The 27,598-nt window shown below is 45.3% G+C and overlaps 1 protein-coding gene across 1 annotated transcript in view; it reads right to left on the reverse strand.

The window, feature by feature from the left end:
• Positions 1–3,950: 3,950 nt before the first annotated feature.
• cltrn (collectrin, amino acid transport regulator) overlaps positions 3,951–27,598 on the reverse strand; it is a 38,253-nt gene continuing 14,605 nt past the window's right edge. The window contains exons 4-6 of the mRNA XM_078559529.1: positions 19,363–19,479; positions 19,060–19,254; positions 3,951–4,622 (exon numbers count right to left, since the gene is read on the reverse strand). Coding sequence (XP_078415655.1) covers positions 4,469–4,622; positions 19,060–19,254; positions 19,363–19,479 — 466 coding nt within the window. The 3' untranslated portion in view covers positions 3,951–4,468. The remainder of the gene's footprint in view (positions 4,623–19,059; positions 19,255–19,362; positions 19,480–27,598) is intronic.

Consider the following 27,598-nt stretch of genomic DNA (forward strand, 5'->3'; position numbering starts at 1 on the left):
CCTTGTTTCTGTCCAAAAGCAAAAGCTACTAATGTTACCAATAGGTTCCGCCCATGTTTCTCACCAACTCCAACAGATTGTCTCTCTTACTCTTGCTCTCTCCCCTTACTGCATCTCAAGGAGTTCCCCATGCAGGCTTTGCCTTTCCCATGCACATTGGGCACATTGCTCCATTGCCTGGGGAATTGGCTGTCCAGGTGGTGATCTGCAACACTGGGAAAGTGTATAGCTGAGGTCCATGGGAGTGGATTGTACCATATGTGAAAACAGGGATGTGAAGAAGGACCTAAGAATTGGTTTAAGTGTACCCTCAAAATGGAGTCCATACTTAGATCGAATCCTGAGAAAGGAAAGGGCTAATGCTGATGAAATGAAGAAGGTTTACCCAAACAAATCATCCCTTATCAAGGTGATTAAACATGCCATGGAAACCATGCCTTCAGTAAGAAGCAAGGATGGACATAAAGCCTCATCAAAACTTGCGAGTGTTACCTCTGTTACTTAAGTGTCAGCTGTGCCTCAGTTGGTAGCACTCTTGCTTTTGAGTTCCGGGTCCAAGCCTCACTCAGGGGTTTGAGCATAAAAATCCAGGCTGACATTCCAATGCACTACTGAAGGAATGAAGGCTTGTAGGAGGTGCCTTCTTTCAGATGAGATGTTAAAATGAGGCCGTGTTTGCTTGCTTGGGTGGGTGTAAGCGACCCCATGGCACTATTTTGAAGAAGAGCAGGGGAGTTATCCCCGGTCTCCTGGCCAATGTTTATCCCTCAATCAACATCAGAGGAAACAGATTATCTGGGTCATTGTCGCATTGCTGTTTGTGGGAGCTTGCTGTGTGCAAATTGGCTGCTGCACTTGCTACATCACAACAGTGACCACACTTCAATAAGTACTTTATTGGCTGTGGAACACTTTGAGTCATCTGGCAGTCGTGATAAATACTAGATAACTGCAAGTTTTTCATTCTTTTCAAAGAAATGGCAAGGAGGAAACAAGCAACCTAGCTTGCCTAAAGAATGGGCATTCATTTGTCTGGAGATCATAAATGACATGAACAGGGCTGTGTGAGAGGGCTGACATGAGAAAGGTTGAATTCCTCTACTACACCTCTCATTCAGCCTAAGGATAATTAACAAAGGATCTCAAAGAAAGTGGTTTTGCTGCTAAACCTCATTTCTCAAGTGTCAGTAACTTAGTTTCTAGTTCTTGTTACATTCTGTAGTAGGAGGTGTGGGAGTCTTTGTCTAGTATCTGTCTCTGAAAAGCTGGAAAGTGCTTCTCCAACAGAGAGAAAGGTTTAATATTGTTTGACTATACCAAACAAGATACAAGATACATGTTTCCCTGAGGTCGATGAAGGTGTGATTTACATCAGCTAGTTCAGTACAAAAGGTTAAACTCGGGAGCAAATCAACATTAGCTTTTACTTTTTGGAGGACACTAAATGTCAGAGTTCTGAGCTGTTCTATTTCTGAGACTGTATTTACTTGCTTCAATGAAAAGATTCTTGCGTTGATGATGGCTCTTCTTACATTATTTGCCTCATAGGACTCAGTTTAGAAGGGATGTCAGAAACACGAACAATGTTAATTCAAAGGGCCCTACCTTCTCTATTTAGAGGAGCTTCAGATAGACAGAGCTTCAGAATTCTGATGTCTCAGCAGTCTGGAGAAAGGCAAGCCAACCAGTTCATTCACACCAGCTCTTGTGGAGGTGTCCACATAAGCTCTGAAAACATTGCTAACAATAAGCATATAGACTGAGGCACTGGGCTGTAAAACACCTTGTGGTACCTAAAACCCCAAAATGGTGGCAGCCGTGTGCAATGTACACACCTACGACTGAATTGACAACCACCTGCCGATCTCGCTCAGCCCGACTAGAAGGAATCATCTGAGATGTGCCACTTAGTTGCTTTTTTAAAATTCATTATATGGGATGTGGCAGCTTCTCTTCACCAGGAATACTGTCACTGAGATATGTCACCTGCTGCAGCCACTGTGCCAGCCTCAAACCAAGGCACAGTCAGCCTCGCCTGTCACTGTCAAGGTCACGCTGGCCTTTAACATTTATGCTACAGGCTCCTTCTAGGTCACGACCTAATGCTGATAGGCACTCCTGCCCCCCAGTGGAATTGCCTTAACGATAAGGAACTTGCGCTTCCTGCCAATCTCATTGGCAGCTTGGAAGGCTGGTTAGTGCTTACGTTTTTCGGCCTTTGTATTTGTTTCCACAGCAGAAGAAGGATAAGCATAAATTAAGGGGAGGAACTGACTGGTTTTAATACAAGTAAGAAATGTAATGACAAAACAAGGAATGTCTAGGAGTTGATAGTTTACATCCCAGTAAACTGTTTAAATTGCAGATCTGTCAGTCATAAGTTTTCATCATTTAAACGTTCAGGAATTGTGCTTTTGGGTTGAGAGGTTGCCAAAGCCACTCCAGGAGGGAGAGAATTTAGAATTTTGTCCCAGTGGGAGAACTGGTGGGAAAGTCATGTCACCTTTCCAAGGGGCCCCCAATGCTATTTAAGTTCAGTCAGGTGCCTAAGTGGGCAGTCTCAGGCCTCCCTTGCAACCAAGGCTCCAGTCCGGTGGCCATCCAGTCAGAGGCCAATAGCTCTCCAGTACTGGCAGCACCACTGGGAGCAGTGGCTGCAGTCGGTAATGTTCTGAGGCCTTCACCAGGGATCATTGCCGGGTCCCTGGAGACAGTTGAGGGAGGTGGATCGGGGGTCACGAGGAAGAGGTCACCAGCAAGGGAGGGCAGGGGTTTGGATGCAAGAACAGGACGAGTGGCTCCAAACAGGTGCACCCATTCCTGATGTCAGCTCCTTTGAAAGAAGGACAGCAGCTGGGTGGTCACTGGCAAACAAGACTTCAGGAGTCTTCAGAAGGCATGGGAGACTCATTTGGCTCCAGGAGAATCCCTGAGCCACCATTAAATCATGATTGGTTCAGGGATAATGGCCTTTAAGTAACCCAATGGTTAGCCTAATTAGCTAGCAAATGGGTTCTCAATGTTGGCCCATTCCCACCGTTGACTAAACAGGGGTCAGTTTTCCTCCGTTTCCCCCATCTCAATTATTGGGGCTCGCCTGCCACCTAGCCCACTCTAGTGGGGTCCATTAAACCCCAGCCCAGAAAACCATAGACTAATCAGTTCAACATTAAGCAAGTTAATGGAACCTGGGACCAAGGCTGGAATTCTACAGGGAGACGTAGGCCTCATCACCTGGCTTAAAAGTCAGGCCAAGGCTGTCTCCATATGGCAGGCTTGGTCCGGCTGAGTTAACAGCTGTCAGGCCTTTAATTGGCTCAGGGTGGGACTTCTGTACCCATCTTGGGGGAAGACCCACCTTCAAGAGTAGGCACACTGTCCTCCCCCCACCCGCCAATGGTTAAGAGAAGGCCCATAAGTGACCATTAACTGGATGAAGGGTGGACAGGCTGCCCGACACCTCCGCTGCCACTAGTAAAGTACCAGCAGCAGCAGGTAGGTGACAGGCACAGTGTCCCTGCCATGACAAAACACGTTAGGCCCCCTCTCCCACCAGCCAGCCCACTCCGAGGTGGGTGCAGGTGGGAGGTGTTATCCGGTGGCTGGGTGCTTGAGGGGCTGGATGCAGGAGGGGATGGATAGGGGGGCGGGTCCGGCTGGGATGCAGGGGAGGGGGTGCGTGTGGCATAGATGGAGGAGGGGTGGGTGAGGGAGGGGGTTAGTTCAGGGGGCTGCAGGTGAGTGGGGTCAGGTACAATGAGCAGGGTGAGTTAACCCAATAAACCAATCCCATTTGGATTATAATTGATTGGTCCTTCAGAATAATTCGTAAAGGTATCATTGGACATGTCAACAGATGACAAAACAATTAAGACTTTTGTCTATTATTAAAAGCAGAAGGTAAATCTTTGTGTATGGCTTATTAGTAATTATTAGAAATGGTATTTTCCAGAAAATTCCAATTTATTTGGTCCCACAGTGAAACCATAATTTGACGTATAATATGTTAATAAGACGAGATCAGTCATACAGAGGTGAAAGTGTTTCCTCATTTGAACAATATTTTCTAATTCTGTGCTTTCTTATGATCTTATGGTGTTAATGAAGGGGATCCTCACCCCCGTTCCTCACCATCTATAGCAGCGTCTTCCCATGCAGTAACCCTTATGTAGCAAATGTTGTTCACATGTCGAAGAAAGGCAAGTACAGGGATCATATCTTCAGACCTAATGCAGAGACTCCAAATTTGCTGCAATCGAGTGATTTTTGACCACTCCACAGGTCTGTCTATTTAACACAAAAGAAACTAACATAAACATTCAGAAAGGGAAAAACTAAAATCAAGATGATTTGTGGGTAGTATTTGTTATTAATAACTCTTACTAACAGGGCTAATTCCTCTGTTAAAACACAACGCAGCAATGGGTGATAAAGATCCTTTCAGTAGACTGTGAGGAAGGATTTATTTCTATAGCTTTGTTAATTTATCATCGTCCGGGTAGAAAGCTTCATTTTTCTGACCCTCAATCCCATCCAGGGTATTACAGTAGATCCCATTCTCAATTCCTTTGAGACTTTTATCCTCGTTTTCTTCATCTCCCTCTTCCGAGGCTCTTGCCCTCCTAGAACAGATGAGGCATGTTATAACAATCATTATGGTGCTGTACAACAAGTGATTCATTCCTCTCTCCAACCTGGCCTTGAATCTATCCATCGTCACACAGTTGGCTCTTATTTTAAAACTCTTTATTACCAATATAGAGTTGCCCACCAAATATATTCTTCACAATAAAATATTTACAAGCCACCTTTACATTGTTCCTCTTATGATTTTAGTGGCACAGTGGAATTTAAGGGGAAAATAATGCAGGAAAGAATTGAAGAGGTTGATTTCGCACAGGATGAAGGTGCGGCTATTTGGTTATTATAGGATAAAAGACATTAGTAAAAAAAGCTGGGCAAAGGAAGAGTGCAACCCTGCAGGACCAAAAAAAGAGACATTCTTATGCTGGCAGAAGGTATGGCTGATGTAGTAAATTAATACATTTGTCTTCACAAGAGAAGATGATGCTGCCAATGTAACAAAAATGAGGCAGTAATAGGATAAAATTAGATAAAGAGGAGGTACTTAAAAGTAGAAGAGTCGCCCAGTTTGAATGGGATGTATCTTTGGTTACTGAGGGTCGAAAGGGTGGAGATTAGAGAGGCTCTGACCACCATCTTGCAATCTTCCTTAGATACGAGAGTGGTGCCAGAGGGCTGGAGGTGATACATTTTATAGCCTTGTCTAAAGAAGTGGGGGTTGGGGGGGGTGGTGTGGTGGCAGAAAGCTAACAACTACAGGCCAATCAGTGATGGAGAAACTTTTTTTTCTCATGGGATGTAGGCATCGCTGGCAAGCCCAGCATTTGTTGCCCTTCCCTAATTGCCCTTGAACTGAGTGTCTTGCTAGGCCATTTCAGAGGGCGGGTAAGAGTCAACCACATTGCTGTGGGTCTGGAGTCACATGTAGGCCAGACCAGGTAAGGACGACAGATTTCCTTCCCTAAAAGGCATTAGTGAACCAGATGGGTCTTTATAACAATTGATGATAGTTTCATGGTCACCATTACTGAGGCTAGTTTTCAATTCCAGATTTATTAATTGAATTTAAATTCCACCAGCTTACTGTGGCGGGATTTGAACCTGTGCCCCCAGAGCATTAGCCTGGGCCTCTGGATTACTAGCCCAGTGACTTGTAGAAACTGACAAATGACAGCCAATTAGGTTTTGTTGAAAGAAAATTGAGTTTGATTAACTTGATTGACTTCTTTGATGAAGTAACGAAGAGGGTTGATGAGGGCAATGTAATTATTGTGCACAGGGACTTTCAAAAGCCTTTTGACCAAGTGCCAGATTAACGGACTTGCCAGCAAAATTCAAGTCTATGGGCTTAAAAAGGCAGTGGCAGTGTTGCTACTGGGAATCAGAAAGCAGAGGTTTGTGGTCAATGTATGGTTTTCAGACTGGAGTGGGATATACAGTCCCCAGGAGTCAGTATTAGGACCACTGCTCTTTGTGATATATAAAGACCTGGGCTTGTGTATGCAGAGCATAATTTCAAAGTTTGCAGAACAGCCAAAACTCAGAAACATGGTTAAAAAAAAAATGAGAAGAATTTTAAAGGGAGTGCAACAACATAGCGATCTGGAGCTGCATGTACACACATCTCTGAAGTTGAGTAGTCTGTTGTAAAAAGCAAATAGAATACTTGATTTTATTGCTAGAGCCGTGGACTACAATTCAAAGACGTTACATTAACCCTTCAAAAAACACCTGTCGGTCCTCAACTGCAATATTGTGTTCAATTCTGGCCACTTTGGGCGGGATTTTCCGGCCCACCCATCACCGGGAGCGTCCGGTCTCACCAAAAGTCAATGGTCTTTTTTTTTTGCTGGGCCACCGAATCTCCCGTGGCAGCTTCCGCCCCAACCAGATCAGAAAATCCTGGCCTTTGTTTTTGGTAAGATGTCAGGCCTCGGAGAGCCTGGAGAAGTGGTAAGGAACTTCGGTTTTGTGGAGAGCCTGGGCCAGCTGGTGTTGTTCACCTTAAAGGCAGAGGAGGCTAAGGGGAGGTTTAACAGAGGTGTTCAAATCGTGAAAGGACCTGATAGACTAAATAAGGAGAAACTGTTTCCAGTGGCAGGAGGGTCGGTAACCAGAGAGGACAGATTTAAGGCGATTGTCAAAAATAACTGAGATGACTGTTCTTTTTTAACACAGCGAGTTGTTGTGGTCTGGGAAGTGCTGCCTGAGACAGTGGTGGAAGCAGATCCAAAAGCAACTTTCAAAGGGAATCGGATAAGTACTTAAAGGGGAAAATTTACAGGGCAATGGAGAAAAAGGGGAGTGGGGTGAGCTGGATCAACTCATAGGGACATTACAGCAAAGGAGAAAGCCATTTGGACAATTAAGTCTATGCTGGCACTACCATGGAGCTGGCACAGGCACAAGGGATGGAGTTTCATGTGTGGAAATCAGGACTGCTGCTGTCCTGTGCATACATAAAATCTGGCGTGATGACCCTAGGTCACAAACCCGACGACAACACGGTGGTTTGCCACAATACAGTGTTTGGGTAGACGCTGAAATCGACAGCCCGCTCGCCATTTTGAAAAAAAGTCATTAATGGGCATTTGAGCTTATTGACAAACCAATTGATCTGATTATAACACTGCCCATGCCTTAATGCAGTTGGTGGGGGAAGGCGGGGAAGAATGGGCAGGCCACTTTATCACCAACTCCGGTGAATAACACAGGAAGGGGGGGGGTCTCTCCTTTTGGGGGGATGTCCATGTGCGTGTCAGGGGCACTGGCCAAGATGGTTGCCCACTTTGTGCCTTGCCACCCCGGCCTCCAAAACCCAACACCCCGCACCCCCATCCCTCCCTGCCAAAAAATCCTAGACTCACCTCACCTGGGGCATCCACAATGTCTTCTTTATGCGATTAGCGCCCGTTATTGAGTTCTGGCACTCAGGTGGTTGCAAGAGCTGCCGGCCAATCAGATTGACCGGCAGCTCTCGTGGTTGGGATTTGCTTTCACAAAGGGGCAGAAGCCCCACGCTGAGCTTGTTAAGGCCGCCCTGGCATTAACATTGCTGCTGGGCATCCATTTTTAAAGTTGGTCAGTTGATGACTGACTTTTCTAGTGGGTGGATAAACAATTCGCTCCCATTCCTGTAAAATCCAGCCCAAAGGATTAATTGGCCTACTTTTCTGCTCTTTTCTCCAATGATTCTATCATTTACAGTTGTCACTGTGACGCTAGCAGCAAATATATAGGGCTGGATTTCACAGTGATAGGGGGCGGCATAATATTCACCACATCCCCCTGCCCCCCACCCCATTGCAAGAGTAGGCCAGCAGCGACCCACCTAAAAATAGCCTGCTTCGCAACGATAAGTTACTGTCGACAGGCTAATCAGACTGAGTGGGACTTGCGCCCTTCAGTGGGTAAGGAGTCACGCCCTGAAGAGCTAAACCAGCCAATCCAATTGGCCGGCAGTTCTAGCAGTCCCAGAACACAGTAGTGGGCGCTGTTGGGACTGCAAGACGGCCCACACACAACATTGATGGATCCTGGAACCAGGTAAGTCATTTGCTTTTAGAGTGGGGAGGGATCTGTAACCCTGGGGTGGTGGGTGTGGGGGTTTGTGAGGGGTAGGGGTGCGGAATCTGGAGGTCAGGCAAGGAGGAACAAAGGAGGGGGGTGCATAATACATTGGGCGGAGTACCCAATACGCCCAATGTGACTCCTGCCCCCCCTTTGTTCCCACATTTTAACCACTCGTGTTTAAGAAACGGCCTGTCCATCAGCCTGCCCGCGCCAACTGTGTTATGACCTGGGTAGGTGTAATATTCAGGTCAATTGGCTTAGTAACAAGCTCAATTGACCATTAATGATTTACTTTAAGGCGGCCGACCGGCTGTTGATTTCAGCATTATGGGGGGGCAGCTCAGGGGGTGGGCAAGAAGGTGGTGGGCTTGCCACCCATTGGGTGGAATTGCCCAAATCGGGCCTAAGTCCCATGGCAGGGGTGGGAAGCGAGAGTGTTTGGCACCACGGAGCACCGTGGTAAATTACTCTGAATCGTGCTCATTAAATTATGCAGCCGGGGGTTTCTCATGGCGAGGTGGGCAGGATGTTGCACGCCCCACCGTCACATCCGGGCGCCTGGACAGCTACTGTTATCTTGCTCTTTAAAACAGACCAGGGCACACAGGAGCCAAGAAGCACAGGCCCCCCAGGGCTGATAGTACTGCTGAATACAGTGGAGGAGTGGAGGGACATTCTTTACCTGCTGAATGGGAGGACCCATGTCACCACCCCTGCACGGGAGGCAGTCGCCAGGGTGGTGGGTGCCAACTCTACTCACAGGAGGCCCGCCCTACAGAGCAGGAAAGGGTGAATGACCTCATCTGTGCTGCCAAGGTATGTGCACTCTTTACTCCCCATACTCACCTCATTGAATGGGAACTGGGACATAAGCCTCAATGGCAAGGCCACTGTCTGTGCTGCCCGTGTATAAAAGCCCTTCGCAAAGTGCTACCTCATAGCCCCACTGCAGGACCACCCAGTTTCTGCTGGAGATGCGCGCAGACCTGCACTCTCCATTGCTGGAGCCATGGATGAGCTCTCGCAGTGGCTGTGCCAGAGGGAGACGGAGCACCTCGGTCTCCCTCCAGGTGCCCCTTTCCCTCAAGGAGTCGGTGGGGGGTCCCTTAGGCACCCAAAAGGAAGAGGGGCATCAGGCGGACAGCCCTGGGACCTCCACTCAGGACACTGCGAGGGTGTCTGGCCCTCCCGAATCCCTTTTATCTGTGACCCCATCAGCTCCAGCCTCTGGGACCACAGATGCTGCACATGCCCCAGAACAGAGACCCAAAGAAAGCCAGGACCCTCCAGACCTCGAGGATCCAGAACACGCCTGCCAAAGTCATCAAAGACAACAGGACATAATGGTCAGCAGGCTGTCTCCACCCCTGCCATGGATGTCAGAGAAGTATCTGGACTTGGTAGCAGGAAACATATAATTAAGAAGTTCTGATTTCATTGTGGTGGCATGGGTGCACTATCCTTGCTCGTTGTTGATGCACACTTGTTAATATACATACAGTTGCACTTTAAGGAGCTCTGTTGTCTTTTTATTGCATCTGTTAGTTTTAAAGCCTGTCTGCAGCCCCTATATTCAAGGGCTCAGCCCTGCCTGGGTCTCTGTCCCTCCAGAACCATGGTGTGCAGGGAGACATCAATCTTTGCCAGGACCGTTACGAGCATTGTGCGAGAAGCCTCCCACGAATGCTGCTCCTTTACCCTTCACAGCCTTTTCGATCCAATCGCCTTTGCCTAGTCAGAACGACATGTTGGGTTTCCCCTTTAGTTGTCCAGCTGAGCCGATGTGCAGCTCCGCCCACCCGATGACCCTACTCCCATCCAGTATTCCATATCTGGACTTTGAGGCACTGGGTAGGTCTGGAGCAGCCCTGGTGTGCATATCAATTGAAACTTACTCTGATACCTTCTACCCTCCACCCATTTCCCACACCCCGCCCCCAGCATCACTGAACTACCCCCACCCCACCCTGGTGTCGCTGTCAACCTCCCACAGTCACCCTTGAACCCCCACAATTACCCTTTGGCCCATCACAAACATTGTCTACATCCCCTCCCTTCCCAAGAAGCCCACCCCAGTCACAGTGGAAATACCCACCCTCATCTTTCCCACCCAAGGATTCACATACCATTTTGTGTGCCCTCTAACAGCCCTAATCACCTCTTCACCCATCACCACAGGACCCTCATCCTCCCACCCTACCGCATATCATTGCCCCCTTTAACAGTCACTATTCCACCATAACCACCAATCCCCTCGCTTCTCCCCTCACCCTCCGAGGATTCATCAATCGATTCCGCAGACACCTCCCTCTGAATCCTAGCCCCAGTCATAGTCTCCTTCTACATCTGCGCTCCCTCACTCACAGAGCCCCCCTTCCCCCCCCCCGGCCCTTCCCATGCTCCCACCCCATTTCCCCACTGCACCCAGCTAAGAACCCCGCAAGGCTTCAATCTTTCACCCCCCGCTCCTTTTGACCTCCACACCCACCCCACCTCTACTCCCTGTATTCCTCCCCCCCCCACCACAAAGACCATTGACACGCTCCATTACCTGTTGTAGCCATACATCTGCTGCACGATACTCCATCCGCTCGCTGGGCTACATACTGTTCCAGGGTCCACCACTGCGAGACTTCACTATCCATTCCAGGGTCCACCATTGTGAGAGACCACCATCTGCTTCACGATCCACCATTGTGAGTCTTCACCATCTGCTCCAGTGTCGACCATTGTGAGTCTTCACCATCTGCTCCAGAGGGTCCACAAGCTGCTCTAGGCTTCCATTCAGGTAAGCCCCGACATGTGCATGTGTTCTGGACCAGAACAAAATCCTGCTGGCAGGGCAGGGGATTGGACGGGTGCGGGGGGGAGGTGCCATTCCAGTCAGATGTTCATTTGGATATCAACAATGAGATGCAAAACGGCTTCCTGACGGCCTCTGGAACCATTATTCCACCAAAACAGTCAGGAACACAAGTTCCCGCCGTTGAGAAACCAATTTTTTAGCCTCCACTGTATTGTCCACCCCTGCCTGCCACGAACCCCGCCGCTGGCAGGAGGAGAAAATTCAGCCCCTTGTATTTTATGTGGACCCCCCGAAAACATGCCCAGCGAGGGGCCATAAGTCCAGCCCACAGTGTTATTTAACAGAGGACATCACTCTCATTTCACATGAAGAGAGTGATTCCCTGATAAACTCGTAGACAAAATGTTTCATGCAGTAGCACTGCACAGTGGATTTTAACCCATACGTCTGTTTTTGGACACTTGGCCCATTGCCTGTACGTTCTATAAAAACTCATATCCACATTCCATCATAATGCACATTTTAATAACCTATAAACATGGAGGTACAGCTAAAATCACAGGCTCAGCACACACTCACTATGTCATGCAAACACTGAAAGTCAACATGGTCCTAGAGGACCATAGGCTGCTCTCTCCCTGAATCTTTGCGCTCCCTCTGATGAGGGATGGTAATGCTGGAGAATGGCACACTTTCCGATTCCACCCCTTCATGTTAACATCAAGGTCAAGTATGGCCTGACTACAGCAAATTACTCTGTCTAAAAACAGTGCCTCAGCAAAAAAGCACCAGACCTCACTACAATAACAGGCCACCTTTTCATTTCCCATTCTAAGAACTAGTTATGTTAGGAAATCCCTGGGCATAATCTTGATTTTGAGTGACAATGTAAGAGGGCTGATAGCATGAAGGTTGTCCCATTCACATCTCTCTTCAACTTTACTTTGATTGACTTCAGTTGAAATTTTTCCTTTTATTCTTTCATGGGATGTGGGTGCTGCTGGCAAGGCCAGCATTTGTTGTCCTAATTGCCCCTGAACTGAGTGGCTTGCTGCGTTATTTCAGAGGGCAGTTAAGAGTCAACCACATTGCTGTGGGTCTGGGGTCACATGCAGGCCAGATCAGGTAACGATGGCAGATTTCCTTCCCTAAAGGACATTAGTGAACCAGATGGGTTTTTACAACAGTCAATGATGGTTTAATGGTCACCATCACTGAGCCTAGCTTTATCTTCCAGATTTATTAACAGGATTCAAATTTCACCATCTACCATGGTGGGATTTAAATCTGTGTCCCCAGAGAATTAACCTGAGCTTCTAGATTACTAGCCCAGTGACATTCCCATTACACCATCATCTCCCCATAGAAATTGGGGAGGGATTGAAAATGGGCCACTGGCTGGTTATGTTCCATCACATACCCTCATCATCAGTATGTCTGCCGGTTCCCAGCTCAGTAAAACCATCCCACTTTGTTCCTGCTTCAGCTCATCTGTTGCTCAAACACTCATTCATACCTTTGTTACCTCTAGACTTGACTATTCCAATGCTCTCCTTGCTGGTCTCCCACTTTCTACCCTCTGTAAACTTGAGGTCATCCACATTCTGCTGCCCATGTTCTTAATCACACCCAGTCCTGTTTACCTATCATCCCTTTGCTGACTGACTTATATTACTGCAAATGCTCTGAGGACACAGGTTCAAATCCCTGGTGAAATTTGATTTCCGTTAATAAATCTGGAATATTAAAAAAAAGCTGGTCTCCGTAACGGATGTCATAAAACTATCATTGATGATCTGCAACAGGGATGAGAGAGAAGTGTAAGTCAAATTCCCTTCCCTAACTGTTTGTGATCAGTCCGTTTTCTAAAGAGGAAGATGTGTTTGTTTCTTAACCCCTAAGTGCATGATCAGTTTGAATAGCCAGCAGCAAGCTTTCATGGGTTTGAATGAAGGAGGGTTATTTATTCATGCATTTACCCCCAAAAGTCTAACACTATGTCACTCACTCCACATGTACACACAGTCACTCAAGAAAAAATACAGCTAAAGAGAATAGTGCACTTTTACAAGTTTTCACTCTTGAAGGGTAGCCTAAGTGGATTCAATAACTGGAGTCGTATATCAGAATTGTTGCAGGATTCCCTTGAAGAGAAGGATTTTCAGCAGGTCATTAACTTAGTTAATTGTAGTATTCTTACCAGGAGGTCAGTTTTCTCTACTGGTGGACTTCCAAAGGAACAGGCTAGGAGACATTAAGATATTGTGGTCTCCAGTTTTTAAAGGTGTAAATACTGCTGCCCTTTCTGCTGCTTTGTCTGCAGTTGTCATTCACAGACTGACTCATTGCCCCGTAGTTCTTGGGTAATAAGATTTGCTGTCTGTAGCCAGTTTTGGTCACACGATAAATACTTCTATATTGTCTACCCAGAATAATTTAAAGTTCAGAGCCATTGCTACATAATGGAGAATGGGTGGGGATTATTTACACTTACTTATGATGAACTGGTTTCTCAACAGATCTCTTTGTTAACTTTTTGATTTGAAGATAGGGAGTCTGGAAGCCCATTGATTTTGAGTTTCAGATAAGTCCACAAACAATAGAAGGTGTAAATTCCACAGATGGTTTTCATCTTGCTATGTAGCAGTGGAAACCCAAGTCAGCCCAGAATGGTTTAAACTAGTCTCCATAGAGGAAACTTCACACCAACAGCCACAGGAAGACATTCTGGAAACTGTGTTACTCTTTAGGGAGGGGCTGGATAAAGGAGACCAGACCACCACTGACGATAGTGACCAGCCAGAGGAGGAAATTCTGGACCTCGCACTACTTTTTGGAGAGAGAGTGGGTGAGGATGATACCCAAGATACCACTGCAACCAGAAAACTCTTGATGAATGGCACCAGGATGCCAATCCACCTGACTGTTCTGGTATGACGTAGGACAACCTGGTGCAGATGCTGACTTTCACAAAGAGAAACCAGGAACAGAAGCTCCGACAATGGCCAAAGAGACAATTGCAGGGCAAAAAGTTGATTCCCGAAACCCTGCTGTCAAGACTGAAGAGGAAGTGACTGAAGCTGCTGACGTACTAGCTACTGATCTCACACACACTTCAGATGCCCAAGGAAGTGTAACTTCTCTGAGCCTAGTAGAAGCAGCAGAACAATAACATAACCCAGTAAAACACGGTATAGTCACAGAACCTGAGGTGACATTTGGCTCTATTCCAGGCGTGGACTTGTCTGCTGAAGCTCCCGAAATATCAATACCTAGTGAACAGCAAACTCACACTGACATGAAAGCAGAGTGTGCACAGGCGAAACAACCACAAGCAGAAAGACAAAACCCCTCAATATTGATAGAAGTAGCATCAATTCCACTTGAGAATAATCTTCATTCTTCTGTTTGTCCATTGGATTTATCCCAGAATTGGGATTTCACAGCACTTCATTCCGGGCACAGGAATCATTGAATGTACTTAAGCAATGGGTACTTTTGCCAGGCAATGGAATTGCTGGATCTGAAGATTGCAGACCCTCTACAGCTGGCCAAGTCTCATCCCTTTGAGAAAGAACAGTCAGCAACACAACCCAATAAAGGGGTTACAAGAAAGAGGAAGAAAAAGAGAACATCTGTTTATTACCTTTATACAGTTCACCAGAAACAGGAATCTCTGTCTACTGATTCAAACATGTTCCAAGAGGAATATGGAGTACATATGCCCTACATATCCAGTTACAGAGCTGAGAGCACAGTTGGAAATTGATGCAACTGGCACAAGAGATTGCGAGGGTTGGGGGGGAGGTGCAGTGAGGGGGAAGTAGGATGCATAAGAATGTTAATTAGTAGTTTAATGAGTAGAATGAAAGACTTGGGGGAGATGGAGTATAAAGGGTTAATAACTATTATACTAATGGTTAACATACATCGTCAATTATCTCAGATCGCATGTCGCTGGAACTCAGATAGATGCTTCTGGAAGGAGCCTGGTGCTTATATATCCATGTACATTGCTGTTTATGGTCAATAAAATGTTTGAAGTTCCTGGTTTCCCTGTTTTGAGCAGTTTCTGTTAAACACACCCTGGGACTGTTTCTGATGATACTTCATACTGTAGGTCAAAGGTCAGTAAAACTCCGGAACCTTAAAGCCAGTAGGGACTTTACATACCAGTCCAAGCTAGCACATTCTGTACAGGATCAGTATCACCATGGTAACAAGACTTGCAACACACTCCAAGGTTTAAAGTAGACAAGGGCATAATATGATTAGCAGCATCAGGCTAAAGATATGGTTGCCATGATTAATTTATTCTTTTATTTTAGTCGACATTTAGTATTAACGCCGATAGGAAAGCCAACACATTGTAACACCACAGTCTGGGAGTTTCATTCGGAATGGTAAGCTTTCTGAGCAAAGCATTGCAGTTCCCATTGTGCACATGGCAGCGAAGAGTAACTAGAGAAAACACTCAATAGATGCAGAGCAGTTGAATCTGTTTTGGATGATTTGTGCCGGTGATGTTCAATGTTTTAAACTAAGCACTAGAGGATAAACTGTGCCAAGCTCCAATCCTTGCAGAGGGCAAAGGGCAGAGGGCAGTTTGGCCATAGGTCCTCTCTTGGCATGGCTAGTATACAGCATCAGACAGAGGACAGCTTACCCAATTCTTGGGTTTGTAATCCAATAGCAACATTCTCCCAATGGTTCAGTGAGTTATTGAGACATATAGAGCGAGGCGATCGAATGCTTGCTCCATAGTCTTTGCAAGCTGAGCTCAACATGACTGTGCTGGCCACAATAGAATTAAATTTCCAATGTGATTCTTCAGATAACCTGCCATGGAGGACATTCAGAAACTCTAGAATAAACACCATTTCTCTGTGGTTTCTAAGGATTGTTATTCTATTATTGTTATGGTGAACAGTCGAGAGAGACATTACAGAAATTAACACCAGCATCCCTCGATTAGGGAGGTGAAAGGTGGTGTGGATCAATGTTCCTGATTTACTATTCATCAATCATTGCTGTAAAATAAGGGCAGGATCCAGTCAGGCTGTGGTTAAATAGGTTACCAATACTTTCATCATGTCTCACACTTCAATAATGGCCATTTGGAAGATGATGGAGAGGTACTAGGTAACCACAGACTGAACCTCAATGTCTTCAACTGTGCAGAAATGTTTGACAGAGAATCTAAAGAGAAACATTAAAGCTACTCCTAGGTCCACTATGCTCTGTTCCCAGGATGGGACCCTAACCCTAACCCTAACCCTAACCCTAACATGATTATAACATGCACTGGTTGAAACAACAGCTACAATCAGACTTTCCTTGTTAACTTGTAGGTGTGGCTCAGTTAGTCACATTCTCACCTCTGTGGGTTCAAATCCACTCTGAGCATATCATTTGGGTTTACACTCAGAACTGAGAGAATGACGGATGGTCGGAGCAGATCAACTCGGAATGTTAAACTGCTGTGCTGTGTTAAAGATTCTGGGTTGCTGTTTAATGAGGAGCAGGCAGATCTCCTGTTGCCCTGCTCAAAGGCTGAATTGTTAATCTTGAATAACATTTCTGACAGAAATTTGTTGAACCTACTTCAGGGCTGCTCATATCATGCTGGCCCATCGGCAGACAGACTGGCTGGCTCAAGTGAAGTGAAGTCCCTTCTCATTTCGATATTTATTTTTATGGTTTATCTCCCTACCTCTACATAGAATATACAGCATAGAAGCATGCCACTCAGCCCGAGTGGTCAATGCCAGTGTTCAGATCTTATTTCATCTAACCCTATCAAGATATCTGCTTACCCCTTTCCCCCTTGTGTACATATCTTTTTAGTTTGTGATTTGAACTTTTCCCACGCAATGCATGTGAAAATGATGATAGCTGACACTAGGCCATAGAGACCTTCAGACAGTGTCCAAGCTGCAGTTCAATACGAGTGTGCCTCTATGCCTGGACAAATGATCCCAAAGTCTCCATCACTCCACTGGCTCAACCTTTTCAGTTTCATTTTTAATCTTTTGAAGATTCTCCGAAGGGGCAGTTGACTTTACTACCAACATTTAAGGATCATGAAAGAATGCTCAAATGAAAACCCTGGCTAAAATTGAACCCCCTCCCCACCCCTGCACCCCCGCACCCCCGCATCCCCTCCCCCACCCACATCCCCCTCCCACCCCCCCTCTCGCCCCCCCATCTGCACCCCCCTCCCTCCCCCCGCTTTTTTCTCACCCATCCTAAGATCTCCTTATGTGACCTGTGTCAAATATTGTCTGATGACACTCTTGGGAAATGCTTGGGGTGATTTCCTGTGTTAAAGTTGCTATATAAATGCACATTATTGTTGCTCTCCATGCCCTGGTTCAGGGCTGGATCTGTAGCAGCAGCTGACATAGCTCAGTGACACACTCCTCGGTGAAGTAAAGTTGTCTCATGCATTGCTCTTCATTGAAGCTGAAAGGAAAGCGTTCCCTAAAAACCTCCTGTGTTTCTGGCCCCCTGCGCTGTGCCCTCCTCCTCCCTCTTCTCCCAGCTGCTCCTGCCTCCTTGGTTGCTTTCCCTAGTCCTCCAGCCTGAAGTCAGCTCCACCTGCCATCTGCAGTGAAACCATCCCTGAGGCTGCCAACAATAGCGCAATGCCAGCAAAACCTTGCACTCTACAGACAAACCTAACTTCCCAGAGTGACCCAGAAATGACCCGGAAGTCAGCCAGCAAACCAGCAGCTAACTCTAAGTTCTGCGAGACCCCTTTAACAAGTGTTGAAGTTCCTCCTTAATGCAGCCGTGCCACATATGGGTGAGTTCAGCACATGGTGAGAAATTCTGGGGCTGACCAAAATCACATACAGCTCCTGTAAGAAGCCCAGGACCCAATTTAAATAAGATATCCAGTGTTTTGAAGCACCTCAGATAACCCAGATGGGTTACCATTGACCAGAAACTGAACTGGACTAGCCATATAAATACTGTGGCTACAAGAGCAAGTCAGAGGCTGGGAATCCTGCAGCGAGTAACTCACCATCTGACTCCCCAAAGCCCATCAACCATCTACAAGGCACAAGACAGGAGTGTGATGGAATACTCTCCACTTGCCTGGATGAGTGCAGCTCCCACAACACTCAAGCAGCTTGACACCATCCAGAACAAAGCAGCCTACTTGATTGGCACCCCATCCACAAACATTCACTCCACCACCGACGCACAGTAGCAGCAGTGCGTACCATGTACAAGATGCACTGCATCAAGGCTCCTTAGGCAGCACCTTCCAAACCCATGACCTCTACCATCTAGAAGGATAAGGGCAGCAGATAGATGGGTACACCACCTCCTGGAAGTTCCCCTCCAAACCACACACCATCCTGATTTGGAAATATATCATCGTTCCTTCACTGTCAATAGGTCAAAATCCTGGAACTCGCTTCCCTAACAACACTGTGGGTATACCTGCACACATGGACTGCAGCGGTTCAAGAAGGCAGCTCATCACCACCTTCTCAAGGGCAATTAGGGATGGGCAATAAATGCTGGCCTAGTCAGCGAAGCCCACACCCCATGAACGAATAAATAAATAAGTACCGATGGAGAAGTCCAATCGAATATAGCAGGTGATACATTTCTGGCTCGAGATACCCATGTGCTTCCTGCCCAGCTGAAGTCTGGTCCGAACAGCCAGAGAGTGGGCGCAGTGCTCTGGAACATGTAGGACTACAGAACTGATGCCGTGAGGCAAAGTAGATTCTTGATGATCAATCAAGATTGGATATCTCTTTTAAAGATCTTCAGGACAGACATGAAGGACTGAATGGCCTCCTTACATGGTCTAGGATTCTATGATTATATGCCTCTAACTATAAGGTCCCAAGGAACAAGAATAAGGGAATGCCCATGGGGCAAACTCCTTCAACACACTACTGTATCTAACAAGAGCTCCCATGGACTCAACTCCCACCCATTTAATCTCTTGAGGGAAAGCCCTTTATAAATACCCCCTACTCTCCCAGCGTTATCTCAACAATATCCATCCTTTCTTGCAACTCAGATATTTGACCCTTCAAAGGGATAGAAAAATACCTCGAAATACTCACTTCACTTTATCACAGTGACCAATGACGATTATCGTAATTAAACCAGCCACAATCAAGCCCATGACGACACCAAATACAATCAGCCAGACCAGAACGGATGGCTCACTGGCTGGAGCCAAGGTGGGTTCAATCCCCAGAAACTCCAATGTGTGATCATCCAGGGAAAAGGCACTATTGAATCGAGCTCTGACCATTCTGAAATGTTTAAAAACGCAACATGAGCTGGAATCATGGCTTAATCCATGAGATGACTTATTGCAGATGTTGTTACAGCAATTTTTACACAAATAATTTAATTTGTACCTGATCGCTTCTCCTACATCAGTCTTGGGAAGAGGCCGTAACGTGTTATAGGGTTCTGTCACCACAAAGTAAAATGAGATTCTCTTTGTTTCCTCACATATGTGCACATCGGATACACTGTAAAAAGAATGACTATAATTGCAGGATATTTTCAATGTCTGTCACTAATATCACTAGCTTGTGTGCTTCTATTTAAGCAGGGGATAGCACACAGGTGGGTAGTACAGTTGGAAAGAGAAAAATCTTGCAAGCACAATAAGCCCACAAGAAAAAGTGAGCAGTGTACTGAAATTGGTGTTTCGGTTAGGTTCATATTCATTTGTACAGGGGCATATATGGAATGAAAATGTTGGGGAAAAAATGGATGGAAGAAGCAATCTGCAAGAAATGGAGATGGGAGGGTTGCTCGGGTCACACGGACGCCTGGTGACCATAATGAATCCACAAATACATGCTGAAGGGAGATATAAATGATCCGAATGGAGACAACAGAGAGCATCTGCATAAGGACATTCGTGATGGTTTAGGGAGGGAATCCCAGAGTTCAGGGCCGGGGCCAGCTGCAGGCTTGGTGACGAATGTTGGAGCGATTAAAATTGGAGCCAGATTTGGCGGAGTGCTGAGATCTCAAAAGTTTGTAGGGCTGAAGGAAGTCACATATGGTTAGGAAGGGGCGAGGGCATGAAGGGGATTTAAAAACAAGGATGAGAATTTTAAATTGAAGACATTGCCAAAGAGGAAGCCAATACATATGCCTGATTAACAATGTTAATTCAGGTACAAACACTAATTCAATAAGCGAATGGAATATTGACCTTTATCACAAAAGGCTGAAATAAAAGGGTTGGAAGTTATGTTACAGTTGTTTCTAGATGGACACCAGTGAATATGAATCTAACAGAAACACCAATTTCAGTATATTGCTCACTTTTCCTTGTGGGCCAGACTGGATGACTGCTTTGTGGAATACCTTCGCTCAGTCCACAAGCATGACTCTGACCTTCCTGTCGCTTGCCATTTCAACACACCATCCTGCTCTCATGCCCACATGTCCGTCCTTGGCCTGCTGCAATGTTCCAGTGAAGCCAAATGCAAATTGGAGGAACAGCATCTTATTTCCGATCAGACACTTTACAGCATTCCAGACTCAACACTGAGTTCAACAACTTCAGACCATGAACTCTGTCCTTCATTTCGATCATTTTATTCCATTTTTTACACAATCCCCTTCCCGCACAGGGCCTCTTGTAACTAGTTCTTATGTTCAGCTTTCAGAGTGCGCTGACCCTTGTTCTGTTATTGACACATTCTACTATCTCTCCTTTATACTACTATTAGCCTTTACTTAAGTCTTTAACACTACCATTAATACTACCTTTGTCTTGTGTGTCCATGACATCTTTGTCAAATCTCTCCTGAGCTCCCACCTATCCCTGACCTTCTGTTTTGCTCCACCCCCTCTTAAACAGTATAAAACCCGTCATGTTTCTACCTCTCTTCAGCTCTGAAGAAGAGTTGTACAGACCCGGAATGTTAACTCTGTTTCTCTCTCCACAAATGCTGCCAGAGCTGCTGAGATTTTCCAGCATTTCCTGTTTTTCATTTTAGATTTCCAGCATCCACAGTATTTTGCTTTTATTACCCAAAATACTTTGCTCAGTTGCAGTACAACACCTCAGGAAGGAAGGAAAAACCAGTACAACTTGGAAATAATTGGTCCTGGTCTAAATTGGTCTTGTTTATCTAAAAGTGGAACTCCAGTTCAGCCCAGTACCAGTCATTTCCAAGTTTTACTGGTTTTTCTTTCATTGTTATTGACCTTGGTGGGAATGCAGTGGAGATTTACCAGAATGACATTGGAACTAAAAGGGTTAAATCACGAGAACAGGTTGCGTAAACTAGGCTTGTATTCGCTTGAGTATCGCAGATCAAGGGGTAATCTAACTGAGATGTTTGAGATAAGGAAAGGAGTTTTTAGGGTAAATAGAGAAAAAAATATTTCCCCTGGAGAGGGAGTTCTGAACAAGTGGGCATAACCTAAAAAAAAAGAGCTGGACCGTTCAGGGGTGTCGGAAAGCACCTCTTCAAATCTGAACTCCCTGGTTCCAAAAATCTGTTAAGGCTGGGGGTCAATCAAAAACTTGGACTCTGGTATCAAGGGACATGGAATCAAGGTGAATAAATGGTGTTAAAATACAGGGTAACCATGATCTCAAAATCATTGAATTGTAGAACAGACTCAAGGGGTCAAATGGCCTAATCCTGTTTCTATGCCCCCTTGCACCATGGTCTCAACTAACTACACAATTCCATTTATTACTTTATTCTCACACAGTGTTAAAGTAAAGCTTGAGCAAAAACAGAAACTAGAAAATATAAGTATTGTAAGTTTTTGCTACTGGGTTGAATTTTAGATGGGTCTCTTTTAAGGTGAAAGAGCAGGGAATTGGGCTAATTGGATAACTTTCCAAGAGTTGGCACAGGCGCGATGGGCTGAAAGGCCTCTTTCTCAGCTATTGGGTTCTATGATTGTAAGCTTATCTGTCACTGTTAGAAACTGGCTCTATCACGACTTCAGTGGCACACTTGATATTGAGAGAAATCTGGCACATTCAAACTCTGCTTATCTCCTCTTATTTAATCAGACAATAGCCTGGGTAGAAGCCATATTCACTCCCTTTGTTTAATCAAGCAGTAACCCTGGCAGTAACCAAAGTTAAACATATTGATTCCCCCATAGGGGCTGCTGAATCAAAATACACAGTGATGGTCAATTGACATTGCAGTCAGCATGAAGCTGACCCCAGGATTTCCCTGGTAAATGGGTAAACAAGGGGTGTAGAATATACAATACACAAAATGTTGATCAAGTTCAAAATATGACATAAAAATCTCCTGAGAGTACATAGAGTTACAAATAATGTACAGCACAAACAGGCCATTTGGCCTAGCTGATCCATGCTGGTGTCCACTTGAGCCTCCTCCCTCCCTACCTCATCTTACCCTTGTCAGCATAACCTACCATTCCTTTCCCCCTCATATGTTTATCTAGCCTGCCCTTAAAGGCCTCTATTGCCAACCCCTCCAGGATTGGCCTGAAGTCTCCAGGAATTGAAGACCAATCTTAAGGACACTGCTGTGTGCAACTCTGGAGATATATCAAAGGGACATCAAAAAGGATTGTAATTTTTGTTATTTTCTTTCAACATTCCTCTTTACCAGATGTAAAAATATTGAAAATGGGAAAAAATAATACTGTTTGTCTGACAGTCAATCATCATCCAACTGGGTAATGAGTCTTTATGCTTTCAAATTGGCATAGGCAGGTAGTATGTCACAATGATGAATGTGTTGGCCGATGAATGGCTGGAGCATGGGGGGTGAGTCCAGGAATATATTTAATCACAGTCGGCAACCCTCTCTTTATGCTAATTTATCTTCTGCTTTTTCTTCACTTATTGCAAGCAACATTCCACAATGCCTAGTGAATCACCATGGTGCCATGGTACACAAATCCTTGTGGTTGCATTACCTCAAACGTTGCTGCGCTCTGAGCAGGTGAATGATTAAGCTTTTCACTCTGGGTCAAAAGCTGAGGGAATTTAAGATTGGAAGATTTAAGATGGTTTAATTGGTCAAGTTGTCCATGGATTCTATTGTTGGTGGTCCAGCAAAGGAGAAAGGGTACAAATTAGGAGGAGTAGGCCACTCCGCCCCTTGAGCCTGCTCCACCGTTTAATAAGATCATGACTGACCTGATTGTAACTTCAACTCCATATTCCCGCCTATCCCTGATAGCCTTTCACCCCCTTGCTTATCAAGAATCTACCTAGTTCTGTCTTAAACATATTCAAAGACTCTGCTTCCACTGCCTTTTGAGGAAGAGAATTCCAAAGACTCACGATCCTCTGAGTGAAAAATTTTTGCCTCATCTCCATTTTAAATGGGCGACCCCTTATTTTTAAACAGTGGCCCCTAGTTCTAGATTCTCCCATAAGAGGAAACATCCTCTCCATATCCACCCTGTCATGACCCCTGAGAATCTTATATGTTTCAATCAAGTCGCCTTTTACGCTTCGAAACTCTTGTGGATACAAGCCTAGTCTGTCCAACCTTTCCTCATAAGACCCATTCTAGGTATTAGTCTAGTAAACCTTCTCTGAATGGCTTCCAATACATTTACATCCTTCCTTAAATAAGACGACCAATACTGTACACCGTATTCCAGACGTGGTCTCATCAATGCCCTGTATAACTGAAGCATAACCTCCCTACTTTTATATTCAATTCTCCTTACAATAAACGATAACAAGATGCAAAGAACATAAAATGGAAACACCAGGTCTAGGAATGGGATAAACATTTGTCTTCAATATTTATTGCACTATAAACAAAGCTTTATTGTAAAAAGGCAAAAGCTGAAAAGATTAAGGTTTGGGTCAACATGCAGCCACAGCTTAACATACAACCTCCATATTCGTACCTACATATTATGTAAGTACAGATCTGGTGGTGTAGTGGTATTATCACTGTACTAGTAATCCCGAGGCCCAGGCTAATGACCTGGGTTCAAATCCCACCACAGCAGCTGATAGAATTTGAATTCAATTAATAAATCTGGAATATGAAAGCTAGTCTTAGTAATGGTGCTCATGATAATTGTCATTAAAAGCCCATCACTAATGGGGAAGGAAATCTGTCATCCTGGTCTGGCCACAGCTTTTGACTCTGAAATGGCCCAGTAAGCCACTCAGTTCAAGGGTAATTAGGGATGGTGGACAAATGCTGGCCTTGTTCAGTAACACCCACATCCCATGAAAGAAGTGAAAAAAGGATCAAGCTTGTAATTTAGAATAAGAGGAGGTGGAGTGCTCTCAATGATCAGGAGCAATGCAGCTGTGCAGAGGGCCTGGAGTGTGGGAGCTGATCACTGCAGGACCTGTGTTGTTTTCTGGCATCAAAGAGTATTTGTATGTCATTTAATGTGAATGGAAGACCAAAATCAGTTTGTGTAATAATGCTTATTATTATAAAAATCACTAATGCAGGAATCATAAGCATAGTTACCGTGGTTGGACTAACAAAGGTTACCATCCTTTGTTGGGACAGTAACAATGGGGAAATCAGCTAACAGCTCCTACGTTCAATTTGAAGAAACTTTAGTACAATGCTAACCAAATTCTTGGTGCTTCTTACAGGGGAGGAGCGGCCATTAATCAAACACTTCCCACAGGGAGAGAGTGAAAATCAAACAGGGTTACACTCAGCTCAAGAACCCAAGAGTGAGCAAAGAGACTCCTTGGCCTGGGAACTGTCTTGTGTGGCACATGTGGTTTACAGAAAGCTAAACAGAGGAAAATAAAAGGTGATATAAAGTAGGAGTTCAGTGTGATATAAATTTATTTGTAATTAGCAATCAAAAGAGTGAAAGGTAAGACACGACAAGCAGACTGCAGTGAAGAACTGGGAAACTCTACCTCAGATGAATTGTTTAGTGAAGGTATTAACATTAAGGAATTTCGATGTCAGTTAATGCTTCAGCAAATACGTACTTTAATTTCATGAGGTGTTAATGCTTCTGTTAATAATCCCACATTAATTGAACTATTAGGTTTTGGTGTTGATAACAGCAGAGGGATTAATTGTGAAAGATTGGAGTCTGGCCTTGCTAAACCTCCCTCTGCTGACGGGAGTGCCATTGCCACCCTTTTTCTGTAATCGTTGGTGTACTGAATGCCACTGGCAGTCTTTTAACCCTCGGAGGGCTGGTGTGGCACAATGACAAAAAGTCATAGAAAGCCAATGTCTGATTGTCTCAAGACTCAATAATCAAAAGAGTCGACTAGCTTCTGGAATTTGGATGCTGCTCACATGGAGCACTTACCCAACAGAAAGCGTCTTTTAGTGCTGCCTGGCCCTGGCCACTCCATTCTCCTGTGTATCTCCTTTGCCTGCCCCTTTCAGTAGATTATTATTTGAGCTGGGGTATACCATTGCTCAATGTTACTCCCACTCTGGTAGCAAGAGAAAGCAGAGGGAAAACTGCGGGTCTTTTGAGGAGTGGCAATCATCGCCGAATTTACCCCTTTCCCCAACCTGACACCTATACCGGGGTCTTCCAACATCTGCGGAGAGGAACACAGTTAATGTTTCGAGTCTGAATGACTCTTCAACAGAACTAAGGAAAAATAGAAAAGAGGTGAAATATAAGCTGGTTTAAGGGGGGGTGGGACAGGTAGAGCTGGATAGAGGGCCAGTGATAGGTGGAGATAACCAAAAGATGTCACAGACAAAAGGACAAAGAGGTGTTGAAGGTGGTGATATTATCTAAGGAATGTTCTAATTAAGGGTAGAAAGCAGGACAAGCAAGGTACAGATAGCCCTAGTGGGGGTGGGGTGGGGGGAAGGGATCAAAATAGGCTAAAAGGTAGAGATAAAACAATGAATGGAAATACATTTAAAAATAATGGAAATAGGTGAGAAAAGAAAAATCTATATAAATTATTGGAAAAAAGGGGGATCGGAAAGGGAGTGGGGATGGAGGAGAGAGTTCACGATCTAAAATTGTTGAACTCAATATTCAGTCCGGACAGATGCTGTCAGACCTGCTGAGTTTTTCCAGGTATTTTTGTTTTTGTTTTGGATTTCCGGCATCCGCAGTTTTTTGCTTTTACCGGGGTCTTCCAAACCTGGCTGTCCTGGAAATAGAGAACACAGTGTCCCTCAGAGAACTCCATCAGACCAAAGTAGAGTCAGGGGAAACAAGGCATGCCTCCTTTTTGCGGCACTAGCTGCTGTACGGTAAGTTTAAATGTCCCATCAATGTTAGTGAGTGGATGAGTCAGTGGGTGTTAGTGGGTAGGTGAATGAGGTGGGTAAGTGGGTGGTGGGTGAGGTGGGTAGGGGATAGATGGGTGGGGTTAGGTGGGTAGGATGGGTGAGGTGTGAGTGAGGTGGATAAGTGGATATGTGGGTAGGGAGGGCAGGTGGTTGAGTAGGTGGTCAGGTTGAGAGGGTAGTTGGGTCAGGTCAGGAGGACATCCAGCTGGTTGGGAGGGTAGTCTGGTGGTTGAGGGTTAGTTGGGGGTTTTGCGGGCAGTATTCGGGTGGTGGGAGGGGTGGTCAGGAGGTCAGAGGCCGTAGTCATGGAGATCAGTGTGAGAGATTGGGAGGGTTAGTTGTTTAGTTACCCAAGCATTAGACTAGGCTTTCATCTGTCTAACATTTCCTGGGTGACTATCCGGGTAAGTACCACTGAACTTTCCAAAGTCTCCAACTCTAACTCAGAGTTGGAAATATTCACGGAGGGCCCCAGGAGCAGGGGAATTGCCCATCAGAATTTGAAACTTCCCAGGCAATTCCCAAGGAGGTCCACACATTGAGACTTCCACAGAGTCCTGACACACACCTCAGCTGTACATCCGGTATCCGATGATCCAGAGACCGGGAGATTTGGCCCAATGTTTCTATAAAGTTATTGCAGTGCCTGCAGTGTAGCTGATTGATATCACACTCATTCCACATGATGGGGCCTCTCGATTTATGCTAGAGAGGCAGGAAGATAGTTAATTTTCATTCACAGTAGGTATTCAAAGTTAAAAAAATGAATGGTCACATAATTTAGAAACTTTAACCACAGGAGAGTGGACTGCAGACTATTTCTATCATGTACAGAACTCACAAACATTTCAATTACTCTTAGAATCAAATAAACTTATAAAAAAGGCTCATATTCTTTCAGGAACACTACACAGTGGTATAGGGGCTGTGCTTGGCTCTGCACTCAAATCCTCATAATGCTGCACCCTGTCTATTGGCCCAGTCCATCTTTACAGACACTATACTGGGGAATTCCTTCAGGAAACTTCCCAACTGTTGAGCAGTATTCACTGTGAATGAACAGAGATTGGGCCATCCTCCGTCACAGAAGCAATATGTTACAGCCTTTTAAAGGTACTGATGTCAGTAATTGCAATACTCTATCCTGGCATCCGCACTGACTAGAGAATGGTCAACGCAGATTTTTTTTTAATTCTTTCATAGGAATTCAGCATCACTCCATTGCTAACTGCCCTTGGCTTCCTAGGCCACGTCAGGGGGCAGTTAAGAGTCAAGCACATTGCTGTGGGTCTGGAGTCATGTAGGCCAGACCAGTTAAGGACAGCAGATTTTTCTTCCCTAAAGACTATCAGTGAACAACATGGGTTTTCACGACCATTGAAGGTAATTATCTTGG

Source organism: Cetorhinus maximus, chromosome 16 (assembly GCF_964194155.1).
Source record: "Cetorhinus maximus chromosome 16, sCetMax3.hap1.1, whole genome shotgun sequence".
NCBI classification, from domain to species: domain Eukaryota; kingdom Metazoa; phylum Chordata; class Chondrichthyes; order Lamniformes; family Cetorhinidae; genus Cetorhinus; species Cetorhinus maximus.